The 15181-nt window shown below is 43.5% G+C and overlaps 1 protein-coding gene across 1 annotated transcript in view; it reads right to left on the minus strand.

The window, feature by feature from the left end:
• The window catches only part of LOC309400846 (ephrin-B3-like), a 54831-nt gene extending 41504 nt beyond the window's left edge, over positions 1 to 13327 (minus strand). The window contains exon 1 of the mRNA XM_081969544.1: positions 12061 to 13327. Coding sequence (XP_081825670.1) covers positions 12061 to 12179 — 119 coding nt within the window. The 5' untranslated portion in view covers positions 12180 to 13327. The remainder of the gene's footprint in view (positions 1 to 12060) is intronic.
• Between the last annotated feature and the right edge of the window lie 1854 nt (positions 13328 to 15181).

The raw sequence follows: 15181 nt of genomic DNA on the forward strand, positions 1-15181 counted from the left end.
CGAACCACAATGGGGATACATATCACGTGAAGTGTTTTAATACCACTTTATAAAGCCTTGAAAAGGCCCCAGAATTCCCCAGGCCTGTTTTTCTTCCCTTCTATCCCCTAGAATGGAGAGATCGCAGAGAGAGGGATTAGAAGAGAGTAAGCGAACCACAATAAGGATACTTATTGTGTGAAGTGTTAATAGCGATAAGGCCCCAGAATTCCCCATGTCTGTATTTTTTCCTCCAATCCCCTAGAATAGAGAGATTGCAGAGGAAGGGATTAGAAGAGAGTAAGCGAACCACAATGGGGATACGCATGACATGAAGTAATAATACTCTTTTATAATGCCTTGGTAAGAACACACCTCGAATATTGCATCCAGTTTTGGTTGCCACGATATAAAAAAGATGTGGAGATGCTGGAAAGAGTGCAGAGAAGAGCAACCAAGAGGATTAGGGGACTGGAAGATAAAACATATGAAGAACGGTTGCAGGAATTGGCTATGTCTAGTCTAGAGAAAATAAGAATTAGGGGTGACATGATGGCATCTTCCGATATTTGAGGGGCGTGTCCCAAAAAAGAGGGGGTCATATTATTCTCCGAAGCACCAGAGGACAAGAAGCAATGGGTTGAAACTCATCAAGGAGAGAAGCAACGTAGAATGAAGGAGAAACTTGCAAACAGTGAGAACAATTATCCAGTGGAACAGCTTGCCACTAGAAGTTGTGAGTCCTCTATCACTAGAGGTTTTCAAGAAGAGATTGGACAACATTTGTCCAGAATGGTATTGGGTCGCCTACTTGAGCAGGGGGTCAGACTAGAAGACCTCCAAGTCTCTTCCAACTCATTCGGATAAAATTGTCCAAAACCTCAGGAAGCTGAGACGGAAAAAGACGGACGTGTGTTTGTGCCAATTTTGTGTGTCTCATTTCAAGCTGGTTTGGCCAGGGGGTTTCTCCCCCATCCCACTCCCCGGGACCTACCCGGCGTTCCCCAGATTGGGGCAGAAATATGTCCAGTTTTCCCATATCCCAATTCTCCAAGGTTTATCCACCGAGACATTTTACACATCGGGACGACGACAAAAATTGACAACCGTCTTTGTGTCTTTGTAAAATCGCTCGTATTTCGGATCCGCTCCCTGCTTTGCAAATTAGACCTGTCGACAAAGGGTAGCCTTGGTGTGTGTGTGTTTTAAAAAAATCAATTTGCAATAGACTCGGCGGGTGGTAAATTTTAACCTGTGATTAAAACGTTAATCGATTAATCACATTTGTCTCGGTGCGCAGAGCCGGCGAGAGGAATCGAGGGGGGGGTATTTTTCGCAAATATTGCACGAGTGTGGACCACCCAAAAAAGTGGCTACACACCACCTTCGAAGATTCGACCACTCCCTCCTCTCCCCGGCAGCACCACTGGATGTAGAGGATGGGATTTGTAGTCTATCTCTCTTCTCCCCCCCCATCCCCCCACCCAAGCTGGACTACTACAAATTGGAACTTCCTATGTTATACGCCCGCAGAATTTCCCTCAATCTTGACAATTCTAAACGGGGTGAACTTCAACTCCCAGAATTCACTTCACCGATGTCTCGCTTAGCGGCGGAAAGTTGGGGGTTTGGTTATGGTCGTAAGACAAGGACGGCCTTTTTTCTGTTCTTCTGTTCTCCGCTCGCTGCAAAAAAAAAACAACTCCTATTATCTGCAATTCTTTTCTTTTCTTTTTTTTACAAGTTTGGGAATGTCTGCACCCGGGACCCCTGACCTCTGACCTCATCTAACAAAAGACCCCAGCTAACTGGAAAAATCCTCACAAACAAAACTTATTTTTTTTTCCATGCCACAAATTGAAGAAGAAGTAAAGAAAATTCATTCCGGAGTGAAAGATCTCTCTTTTTTTCCCATCGTGCTACGATTTTCCTGGAAAAAAAAAAGGAAACTCTGAAAGCATCAGAAGAACGTCACTTTTTTCTGGCTTTGAGAGGAAGATTATAGCATGAAATAATTATAGGTCTTCCAGAGACCGAAGAGATCATCCAATCTGACCTCTCTGTACCACCGGGGCAGGATCGGTCACGCCCAAACCCTGCAGAGGAGATGAAGGACCAAGGGGGAGAGGGGGGGGGGAGAGCCAAGCCGCCATCAGGAAAAATGACAGTTTGCCAGAAGAAGCCAAGGCGAAGAAAAATGAGGTCCCGCCAGAATCTTCTTTGGGGGGCACAGAGTGAAGTGGGTTGAAATTGGTGGGTTTTCTACGGGCGAGAAGAAAACCTTTCCTGCCTCTTTGGAAAAGAGAGATAGAGATAGATAAATAGATAGATGGATGGATGGATGGATGGATGGATGGAGAGGGAGGGAGGGAGGGATAGCTAGATAATAGATAGATAGAGATAGAGATAGATAGATAGATAGATAGATAGATAGATAGATAGATAGATAGATAGATAGATAGATAGATAGATAGATAGATAGATGGAGAGAGAAAGATGGATGGATGGATAGATAGATAGATAGATAGATAGATAGATAGATAGATAGATAGATAGATATAGATAAAATAGAAGATGATAGATAGATAGATGGATAGATAGATAGATAGATAGATAGATAGATAGATAGATAGATAGATAGATAGATAGATAGATAGATAGATGATAGATAGATGATAGATGATAGATGATAGATGGATGGATGGATGGATGGATGGATGGATGGATGGAGAGGTGGATGGATGGAGAGATGGATGGATGGATAGATAGATAGATAGATAGATAGATAGATAGATAGATAGATAGATATTAAATAGAAGATAGATAGATGGATGGATGGATGGAGAGAGAGGGATGGATGGATGGATGGATGGATAGATAGATAAATAGATAGATAGATATAAATTAAATAGAAGATAGATAGATAGATAGATAGATAGATAGATGATAGATAGATAGATAGATAGATGATAGATAGATAGATAGATAGATAGATAAATAGATAAATAGATAAATAGATAAATAGATAAATAGATAAATAGATAAATAGATAAATAGATATAGAGATGGTTGGATGGGGAGAGAGAGGGGGGGATGGATGGATGAATGGATAGATAGGTAGATAGATAGATAGATAGATAGATAGATAGATAGATAGATAGAGATAGATAGATAGATAGATAGATAGATAGATATAGATTAAATAGAAGATAGATAGATAGCTACATACATACATACATATTAAATATAAGAGACAGATAGATAGATTAAATAGAAGATAGACAGATAGATAAATAGAGATAGATATTTACACCTAAAGAAGAAAAGAGAGTGGAGAAAAGAGCGGAAACAGAGAAAATTGGCATCAATTGAAATGTATAGGCAGTCCTTGATTTACGACCATTCATTTAGTGACTGTTGGAAGTTGCAAGGGCACTGAAAAAAGTGACCTGATCATTTTTCACACTTAACAACAATTGCAGCATCCCCGGGGTCTCGTGATCCAAATTCATATGTTTGGCAACTGACTCGTATTTATGAGGGTCGCGGTAATCACGTGACTCCTCTCTTGCCACCTTCTGACGAGCAAAGTCAACAGGGAAGCCCGATTTGCTTAATGGCCACATGATCCACTTAACAACTGCAGAGATTCACTGAACCCCCGTGGCAAAAAAAAAGCTCATAAAACGAGCGTAACAAAATTCACTTAACGACTAGCAATTCATTTAGCAACCGTGACAAGAAAGATGGTAAAATGGGACAAAACCCCACTTAGCTACTGTCTCCGTCTTAGCAATGGAAATGTGGGGGGCTCATTTGTGGTCGTAAGCCGAGAACGACCAATATGGGCAAATCTACTGCATCGGTGCCACCTTTATTCAAGTCACATTTATTTTCCACGCACGCACGAATTTAATTCTTGGGATGCACAACTTTTCCTGATTTTTAATTATTTTATTTTGCACTTAGCCTAACGTTGCTGACTCCGGAAAGGAACAGCACGTTGTGTAACTATGAATTTTGGTGCATGCGTGTTTGCTCAGGAGTGTTACGCACACCCGAGAGAGGTGGGATTCACACATACGCCGCTGGAGCTGGGTAGCGAACAGGGAGTGGGGGAGAAAGCAAGAACAATGCTCCGCGCAAGAGATAAACGACAAACACCTCTGACACCTCGGCATCTGTTTGCCGAGGAATTGCAGGTGAGCGTCTTCGAGAGGAAGAAAATGTTTTCACACCTAGGCATGTGTGGCTGCTCTTCGCTGTTGAGTTGTGACTTTGCCGCTGTGTCATCTGCTGGCTCAGGACAGATGTGAAGGACCTGTTCCTTGGAAACTCTTCTGGGAAGGATCAAGAAAAGCCGATGGTGATTTTGGAACATTGTCTTGAGGACTTGTTTTCATGAAGATCAGGGGTCTCCAAATTTCAAGGTACAACATCTCCTTGAGGACTTGTTTTCATGAAGATCAGTGGTCTCCAAACTTCAAGGTAGAACGTCACCTTGAGGACTTGTTTTCATGAAGATCAGGGGTCTCCAAACTTCAAGGTAGAACGTCACCTTGAAGACTTGTTTTCATGAAGACCAGGGGTCTCCAAACTTCAAGGTGGAACATCACCTTGAAGACTTGTTTTCATGAAGACCAGGGGACTCCAAACTTCAAGGTAGAACATCACCTTGTGTTGATGTTGAGATGTTTATTGTGAAATCCCGATTGCAGCCATCATCTGGAGCTCTTCTCTGTGGACACTTTCCATTACTTTCATGTAGACCACTATTTCTCAAAGTTGGTGACGTTAAGATGGGTGGACGCCAAAGTTCTGGGAGCTGAAGTCCAACATCGCCGAGTTTGAGATATGGTGGTCTACGTCAGGGGTCTCCAAACTTGGCAACTTTAAGACTTGTGGACTTCAACTCCCAGAATTCCTCAGCCGGCACAATGAATTCTGGAAGTTGAAGTCTACGAGTCTTTAAGGTGCCAGGTTTGGAGACCCCTGATGTAGACCACCGTACCTCAAACTCGGCGATGTTAAGATGGGTGGACTTCAGCTCCCAGAACTTTGATGTCCACCCATCTTAACGTCACCAAGTTGGAGAAACAGTGGTCTACATGAAGATAATGGAGGTGTCCACAGAGTGGGGTGGTGTCCACAGAGAACATTTCTGTTGCTAAGCGAGACAGTTGAGTGAGTTTTGCCCGATTTTTACGACCTTTTTGGCCACCGTCGTCAAGAAGCACTGCAGTTGTTCCATCAGTAACATGGTAATTAAGTGAATCATGCTTCCCTGTCGTAAAAGGCATGCCAGTTCCTAAGCGTTCCAATTTTGATCACACGACGGTCATAAGTGTGAGGACCGATCGCCTTTTTTCAGGGTCATTGTGACTTTGAATGGGTGGTGCGGGGCCTAGAGATAGAGTTATTGACTCACAATCAGGAGACTGTGAGTTTGATCCTAGGTAAAGGCAGATATTTCTCTCTCTGGGCACAATGAGAATTTATCTGCTGAGCAAAACTCCGTACTGGGGACAGGAAGAGCATCCGGCCATTAAAACACTCTGCTAGCTCCATTCAGTTTCCCTGACTCCACTCTGCAAGGTATTATAAAGTCATTAAAAGATGATGATTGTGACTTTGAATGGTTGCTAAATGAATGTTTGTAAATGGAGGATTACCTGTATTAGGTCAGATTATTACAGTCCCCGATTTACAACAGTTCATTTAGTAACGTTTCCAGTTACAAGGGCACTGTAAAAACAAACTGCTTTTCACACTTATGACTGTTGCACCATCTCCATGGTCACGGGATCAAAATTCGGACGTTTGGCAACTGACTCGTATTTACGATGGTTACGGGGTGCCAGGGGGCACGTGATCCCCTTTTGCGACCGTCCGACGAGTCGATGGGGAAGCCGGATTCACATAACAACCGCGTCACTAACTTAACAACTGCAATGATTCCCTTGACAACTCTTGTAAAACGGGACAAAACTCCCTTAGCAACCATCTCACTTAGCAACAAACATTTCGGTCGTAAGTCGAGGACTATCAGTAGTTCATTTAAATCCTGTTTTTTTTCAAGGGTGGGCTTCTTGCTTGAGAACCAGGAAGGGGTCTTCACACCCATTGTTACATTACGTGAACCCCCCCCCCCCCGACGATTTAACTCTCTTCTTTTTGACCGAGAAATCTCGATTTAAGTCTCTCTTTGCAGAATGCAAAGCTAAAACTTGGCAAATAAATCCTCATTTTTCACCTTCTTTGATTGAGACGAGACGTTAAAAGAGAATTAAGTCAGACTAGCTTCCTTTGACCCCTCCCCCCCCATGTAAACCAGAACAGACTGTCATCAACCAGAACAAACGGCTATCCCTTTCGCTTCGCTCCCGATTGGAGAGCGAATTCGGAGTTCAACTGAGAGTGTCATTCTACCGCGAATTAATCCAGATCGAAATATTGAAAAGTCGAGAAAGAAGGTGGATTCTGGGTCAGGAGAGCATCTGTTGTTGGCGGTTGTTTTTTAAAGTCAAGATGGCATCTGCGTTTGTGCAACCAAGTCTCTGCCCTATTTTTTTTCATGCGTGTGGCACATGAGACATGTGCACAATCAGAGCTGCCATCTTGACTTCTTTCTGAAACATTCCCCCCCCTTCCTCTTCCAGATGTGGTTGGGCGATAGTGAAGATTTGGAGCCTTTTTTGGGAAGTATGCGCGTTTGTGGCCAGAGAGACAGGGATGCGCCAGCCTCCAAAGGACAGTATTTTCACATGCCACAATGTGTGAAGATGTGGAAGGATGCTCGAGTGTAGATTTCGGGCATTCAGCAAAAGATCACACAAAAACTGATTTCTTTTTTTAAACCCTTAATATTTGTGGCAGATTTATTTTAACACAAACTTATTCGCGGCACACTTTTTCAACGCAAAATATTTGCCGACGGGACTTTTTTGAACACGGAATATTTGCGGCGGACTTTTTTCAAACATGAAAATTGTGGCGGATTTTTTAAAATACGAAATATTTGTGGTAGAGGTTTTTTGATGTGAAATCTTTGCGGCAAGAGTTCTTTTCACATGAAATATTTGTGGAAGACTTTTGAACACAAAATATTTTGTGACAGACTTTTTTTAAAAAAACCTGAAATAATGGTGGTGGATGATTTTTTTTAATACGAAATATCTGCGGTGGACTTTTTTTTAATCCAAAATATTTGCAGTAAGAGTTTTTTTAACACGAAATATTTGTGGTTTTTTAAACATGAAATATTGGTGGCAGAAATTTTTTTAACGCAGAATAGTTGTGGCAGACTTCTTGAACATGAAATGTCCGTGGCAGGTTGGTTTTTAACCCAAAATGTTTGTGGCAGTTTTTTTTTTTAACCCCGAAATGTCGATGGCACTTTTTTTTTTAAACACAAAATATTTGTGGCACCAATTTTTTAAATACCGTTCGAGCATTGAGCAGATGCTTTTAATACAAAATAATTGTGACAGACTCTTTTAACATGAAATATATGTGGCAGACTTTTTTTTAACACACAATATTTGTGGCAGACTTTCTTGATCACAAAATATTTGTGGCAGACTTTCTTGAACACGAAATATTTGTGGCAGACTTTTTTGAACACAAAATATTTGTGGCAGACGTTTTTGAACACGAAATATTTGTGGCAGACGTTTTTGAACACGAAATATTTGTGGCAGGCTTTTTTGAACACAAAATATTTGTGGCAGACTTTTTTTTAAAAACCTGAAATAATGGTGGTGGATGTTTTTTTTTTAATATGAAATATCTGCGGTGGACTTTTTTAAAATCCAAAATATTTGCAGTAAGAGTTTTTTTAACACGAAATATTTGTGGCTTTTAAAACATGAAATATATGTGGCAGACTTTTTTTTAAACACACAATATTTGTGGCAGCCACTTTTAACACGCAATATTTGTGGCAGACTCTTTTAACACGCAATATTTGTGGCAGACTTTTTTTCAACACGAAATATTTGTGGCAGACTTTTTTTCAACACGAAATTTTTTTGGCAGACGCTTTTAACACGAAATATTCGTGGCACCAATTTTTTAAAATACCGTTTGAGCTTTGGGCCTCGCTGGCCACCAATTCCTTTTCAGATCCCAGTTTCTACCTTGGCAAATCTGATGTTTCGTGCCACTTATTATGAAGGCAACTGTCCCATTTTTTTGCGCTGAAAAACAAGAGCAATCAACCTGAAGATGCTAAGCCATCAACTCATGCGAGGGGAAACAACATCCCACTGCATTCACTCATCCTTACATACACAGGTTGTTGGGTTTTTGCCACATCACCACAACTGATTTCTCAGGTTTTTTTCCCTCCTCCTTTCCACCATCTTGGCCACGTGCATCTATGCCACCTTCTCTGCGCGGAAAGAGAGTTTTGCCTTTCCGATAGGGAGGTCAGCCAATTAATCGACTCATTAACTTATTGCATTTAAATAAATCTCCATATTAGCAGGGGCTGGATGCACGGCCTTGTCAAAGAAAATAATGAGGGAACTTGCAACGGAATAATTAAAACCTAGGTGGGCAGGACGGGAGGTTCATACGGGGAGGCTATAGTCGTTTGGGAAAATCTTCCTTCCAACTTCTAGAGAGCTTCCAAGCACATGTTGAATAGAACTACTGAAGTCCTACTTCTCCAGCAAGTAGGGGACCCTCCAAAACAGGTCCATCTTCCAACGGGTCCAACACATACCCTAAAATACCTAACAGGCGCCACCTCTCTATTGCCACGTTGTCAGAGAACACAACTCAACTCGTAGATCTCCAAACATGGCTTCCCAAACATGGCATCTTGGAGAGAGAAGGAAGGAGAGAAAAAATCTAAAAGGTCCATCTTCCAGCGGGTCCAATACACATCCCAAAACACCTAACAGGTGCCACCTAACTATTACCACATTGCCAGAGAGCACAACTCAATTGGAAGATCTTTAGAACGTGCCTTCCCCAACGTGGCATCTTGGAGAGAGAAGGAAGGAGAAGAAATCTACAAGGTCCATCTTCCAGAGGGTCCAACACATACCCCAAAACACATAACAGGTGCCACCTCTCTATTGCCACATTGCCAGAGAGCACAACACAACTGGAAGATCTTTAGAACGTGCGTTCCCCAACGTGGCTTCTGGGAAAGAGAAGGAAGGAGAAGAAATCTACAAGGTCCATCTTCCAGCAGGTCCAACACACATCCCAAAACACATAACTGGTGCCACCTCTCTATTGCCACATTGTCAGAGAACACAACTCAACACAGAGGTCTTCAGAACGTGCCTTCCCCGAGGTGGCATCTTGGAGAGAGCAGGATGGAGAAGATATCAACCAGGTCCCCCATCCCTGAGGTTCTAGCCTCTCAACTTTTCACCAGCAACTTGAGCAGAACAGAATCTGGATTCTCCTTCCATTGTTGATGGACAGGCATAGCAGACAAGGACGGTTGAGGTGGACCTCAGAGATGGTGTGCAACTCTTCCACTTGGGCACCCCAATTTTTTTTCAACTTCTGACACAACTTCTTCCTTCCTTCCTTCCTTCCTTCCTTCCTTCCTTCCTTCCTTCCTTCCTTCCTTCCTTCCTTCTAGAGTCCTCTTAAAGGGGAGAAGGACCACCACACCTCCCTCTTCCAACGGAACCGAAGAGTTGGCGTCTTACAGATCCCACCAAGGAAGAGTAACGCGTGAGTACAACACCCAACGCAGGAGGGACACCCCATTACCAAAGGGGGATACCCCTAAACAGGTCCCCAATCTTAGAAGAGACCCTCCTTTGGGTCTCTTCTGTCCCGTTTGCCCCTCTGGCTTCAGTCGGGGCTGCCCTCCAGCCATTGTTCTCCTCTGGTTTTCAAGACAGGGGAAGGGTCTCCTCACCCACCTCCCCCCATACCTGGAACAGGGGGGCATTTCCCCCTTTTTAGAGGAGAGGGTTAAAAGGAAGGAAAGAGAAGCAAAACATCAGAAGTCAAGGCGGGAGGAAAATACTCTGCGTGATTTAGGCAAATAGAGCTCATTAGTTCTAATATATATATTCCTGTTGCTAGGAAGCGTTGCCTCGCATAGCAACAGCCCGCAAATTGTAGCACTTATGAATCACAGGTTTTTTTCCCCCCCTCTTCTCTTTCTCTTTCTCCCCTCTAATGTGCGCGAGAGAGGTTTTTCTGACAGCCCCTCTCCAAGCTCGCCTCTTCCCCTCCACCCCCGGTTCTTCTCCCCCCCCCATCCCCGTCCCTCCACGGGGACCCTTCCCGAGGCAGAAAAAAAAATGACATCACCCCAAATTAACTGGGATCGGCCTCTCTCCTCTCCTGCATCTCTCTCTCCTTCTCTCTCTCAAAAGTGTGCAAGGGAGGACTTTAGTTTCAGAAGTTGTTGGGGGGGATTGAAGCCACAATTGTTAACAGATGAGGAGTCAGGCCGACACTCCCGGGGAGTGTGTAAGTGTGTGTGTGTGTAAGAGAGAGAGAGAGAGAGATTATCCAGAGTTGGAAAGTGACTGGCAGGCGTGAAAACTGGTCTGTAAAAAAAAACAGGAAGAAGAAGAAAGAAGAAGAAAGTTCACTTTTGGTCTCTCCGCCTTCCCATCTTTGAACAAGGCACGGGCTCCCTTCCCCCCCCCCCAACTGCACAAACACACACAAACACACAAACTGCTCCTTTCCAAGGCAAGAAGCTACACTTAATCCGGTTCCAATCCACTTTCAAAAGCTTCGCAGAGATCAGTTCTGCTTTGAATGGAGGGAAGGCAGGGAGGGAAAGAGAAGGAGAGCGAACCAGATTGTGTCGGATTTCACAATTGTTGAAAGGCGTGCAAGAATGCAAAGGAGAGGCGGAGAAGCTCGCACACACCATCGCTTGTAGGTAAGTGAAAAAAAAAAAACCAACACAACCCAGACAGACCCACCCCGCCGCAAAAAGTGAGAAGCAACAGCGGAGACAGAGCAGAGAAAAAGACACACCAACACATACACTCCCCTACCTTGAGATGCCCTCTGTGTGTGTTTGTGTGTGTGTGTGTGTGTGTGTGTGTCTCTCTGAATAGCCATAATTGTACACCCTAGACAACATTGCGGTCAAATTAAAGTACATTGCACCCAGCAAAGTTCATTCGTCCACAGCTGCATGGCAAGGTTCACCGACTCTGGTTTGATATTTTAATAATTTTCATTTCTTTTTTTCGGCGATTGCCAAAACTGGGGCGGGGTGAAGTGGGGGGGGGGGGAAACAACCCAAAAACAAGACAAGGCAAAACCCCAAACCAAAACTGCTGACATTCCAGACTGAACTTGCAAGAAAACCAGTTTAGGATTATGAGGTTGGTACACAACACACACTTTCGCCGGCCGAGACTTTTGAAGAGGTTACGGTGCAAAGAAGTCATATTTTCGCAGGAAAACCTGACCCGGCCAAGCTGGATCTGGTGTCCAAACGGAGCAGAAGAAAGTGGGGGGGGGATCACATTTCTTTTGGGGGGGGGCAGAGAAGAGAAGACAGAGGGAGAAAAGCGTTTGCCTCTCTGTATTGTGTCTGGTGACACCCCCTTCTTAGCCAAGGCAATGCCCATTTTTTCCCCCCAAAATAGAGGGGTGGAAAAAAAATGGAGATTGGCAAAAGTTTGGGGAAGGGGAAAAAAGGGGGGAGGGGTTTTTGGGGGTTTCACGTGTGGCCTGACAAACTGCGAGGAGAAGAAACTTCTTTCTCCTCTTCTCCTTTTGCCCCAACGCCAAAACCGGGGTGCCCACCTTCTCCCCCCCACCCCCACCCCAAAAAAACACCCGGGCATCTCCAAACGCCGATAATTTCCCCCTGGCTGCCTCCTTGCTCAAAGCATCTCCTTCCAAATTCCACGGATACACAAAGCAAAGAAGGCCAGCCAAACCCACCGACCTAAGCAGATTTTGTTACAGAAAAAAGCCATTTTTAAAAATATTATTATTATTTTTCCGCGCCGCCCCCCCCCCCCAACTCAACGCAAAGGGCAAATATTCCCAGCACCTGAAGCTGCCTTCCCCAGACAATACCTGGATTTTTTTTCCCCAGGCCCGAGAAACGAAGAGACTTACTTTTTGTTCGACGTGTTCCAATAAATTGGCTCCAGACTGAGTCCGTCTACAAACAAGAATTCCCAAAAACAGAGATTCAAAGCCATATAAAATCCAATTCCGGAGTTTTCAAAGGCCATCACTGCTAGAGAGAGAAAAATAGGAGTCAGGGGCAGACAGGAGAGGCCAGCACCAACTCCCTGCTCCGGAGTCTCTTCTTCCCTTTCTTTCTTTCTTTTTTCTTTTCTTTCTTTCTTTCTTTCTTTCTTTCTTTCTTTCTTTCTTTCTTTCTTTCTTTCTTTCTTTCTTTCTTTCTTGGACAATCTCACCCCCGCCGGTTTTCAAGAGGCAATTCCGAATCCCCTCCTTGGCGAGCAGGGTGGGAAAAATAAGACGAGAGATGAGAGAGAGAGAGGAGGGGACGCATACCAAATATATATCTATCTATTCCAGGGAGAAAGAGAGGCAAGAAAAAAAGAGAGAAAGAGAGAGAGAGAGAGAGAGAGAGAGAGAGAGAAGAGTTTTTGGTTCTTTCTCCCCCCTCCCTTCTTTAAGGAAAGAATCTACTAGATCTCGCTGGCGGGCTCAACAAAGTTTTAGAAATCCTCCCTTGTGCACCAGGGTCTGGGTTGATGAGAAAAGTTTGCACCACTTGCAAAGAGTTGCCCAAAAGAAGGGCATTTCCCCCCCATGCTCTCTCTCTCTTCCTGCTGGAAAGAAAGAAAGAAGGAAGGAAAGAAGGAAGGAAAGAAAGAAAGAAAGAGGAAGGAAGGAAGGAAGGAAGGAAGGAAGAAAGAAAGAAAGAAAGAAAGAAAGAAAGAAAGAAAGAAAGAAAGAAAGAAAGAAGAAAGGGTGAACCAAGAATTTTGTCCAGAAAGGCAGAAATTTCATTCAGTCAGCTCCTTCAGCCTCTCTGCTTCCAGATCCTCAGGGAGGTGTGGAAAAGTGTGTAAGACACAAGAAAGGAGGGGAGAAAGAGAGAGGAGGAGGAGGAGGAGGAGGAATTCATTTGCAAGCCCCCTCTCCTCTATTTTTCCATCCCTCCGCAGCGCTGATTTGGGGGGCTCGGCGACCTCCTCCTCCTCCTCCTCCTTTTTTCCTCCCTCCTTCCCCAGCAACTCCAACTCCAACGATGGATGATGCAGAAAGAGAAAAAGAGACAGAGAGACAGACAGAGAGACAGACAGACAGGCAGACAGAGCGAAAATAATAATAATATGAGAATCAGGAATCAGGCAGAATTTTTTCCCCTCGCCCCTCTCCCTCCTTGTTCTTTCTTTCTTTCTCTCTCTCTGTCTGTCTCTCTCTCTCTCTCTTTGGGGAGGGGAGGTGGAAGAGGCAGAGAGAGAGAGAGGGAGGAGAGAAAAATTGGTGAGCGCGAAAAAGCGGAATGAAGAGACACAGTTTGCCCAAACGCAAGGACCGGAGTCTGAAGATGAAAGAAGATACGGAGCGCGGATGCTTTTTTCTTCTCTCTCTCTCTTTTCAGAGGAGGAGGAAGAAAAAAAGGGAGGTAAAAGAGGGAGGGGGGGAAAAGAAAGAAAGAACTTCAGTCCAAAAGGAAAGGAAAGGAGGAAGGGAACAGCAGCCCCGAAGGAGGAGAAAAAAGAAAAGAAAAAATGAGACACAGCTCCCTTCGGAAGGATGTCAAATCCAGAGAGAGATTGGAAGAGAGAGGTGATGCCTTTGGAAGACAATTGCAATTTCCAAAGCAAAAGGACATTTTTAAAGCATGCACACAAAAAATAAGAATGGGTGTGTGTGTGTGTTTGCGGCCTTCTCTCTCTCTCTCTCCTCCATCCCAAATCCTTTTTCCTTCTTTCTTTTTGGTCTTCCCCTCCAGGTGAATGGAAGGGGGTTAGATTAATGGCAGGGCTGTTTTTTTGTAAAAGGCGTCAGCATATTTTAAATATAGCTGGAATTGTCAGGGAAAGGGGAGGGGGGAGGAAGGACAGGTGAGAGGAGGGGGGGAGGAGGAGGAGGAAAACGGGGTGGGGTGGGGACACGCAGGAGGAAAAGAGGGGGGTGTGTGCCCCTTCCTCTCTCCCTCTGCACAAATTAAGGCATTGTGTCTGGATGTTTCCAAGCGTGTGTGTTTTCCACCTTGGAAGATTTGGGAAGGGGGGAAATAATAATAATAATAATAATAATAATAATAATAATAATAATAATAATAATAATAGTGGGGCCCGACTAGTAATCAATGCTAAATCCAGCGAAACAACTGGCCGCTGTGATACAATTGTATAATAATAATAATAACAACAACAACAATTTATATCCTCCAACGTTACCTTAACAGTTCCTAGGTCTTTGGTTAGGACTCGAGCTGTTGCGCTACCAACCAGCCCCAAAGGCTGTGAATCTCACCAAAGATTAACAAAATAATAATAATAATAATAATAATAATAATAATAATAATAATAATAATGTCCTCCAACGTTACCTTAACAGTTCCTAGGTCCTTGAGCTGTTCAGCTACCAACCAGCCCCAAAGGCTGTGAATCTCACCAAAGATTAACAAAATAATAATAATAATAATAATAATAATAATAATAATAATAATAATAATAATAATAATGTCCTCCAACGTTACCTTAACAGTTCCTAGGTCCTTGAGCTGTTCAGCTACCAACCAGCCCCAAAGGCTGTGAATCTCACCAAAGATTAACAAAATAATAATAATAATAATAATAATAATAATAATAATAATAATAATAATAATGTCCTCCAACGTTACCTTAACAGTTCCTAGGTCCTTGAGCTGTTGAGCTACCAACCAGCCCCAAAGGCTGTGAATCTCACCAAAGATTAACATAATAACAACAACAACAATAACAATAATAATAATAATAATAATGAGTTATATGGATGAAGCATGTCACAGTGGTACCCACTGTCATCGGGGCACTTGGCACCATGTCCAAGAATTTTGCAAGATACATTCACAAATTGCAGCTTCCTGCAATAACACCAGCGGAACTGCAAAAAACTGCGCTACTCGGAGCATCTTATATTTTAAGAAGGTCCTTGGTTGATCCCTAGGACGCTGGCAGTAAACCGTATCAACCATTAGCACCAGTCAATGGTATTTGTGATGCATTTTTGAATGTTCAGTTGGCTGAGTTTCATGCTTAATGAA

The sequence above is a fragment of the Natrix helvetica genome (assembly GCF_964273705.1).
Source record: "Natrix helvetica genome assembly, chromosome: W".
Taxonomy (NCBI): domain Eukaryota; kingdom Metazoa; phylum Chordata; class Lepidosauria; order Squamata; family Natricidae; genus Natrix; species Natrix helvetica.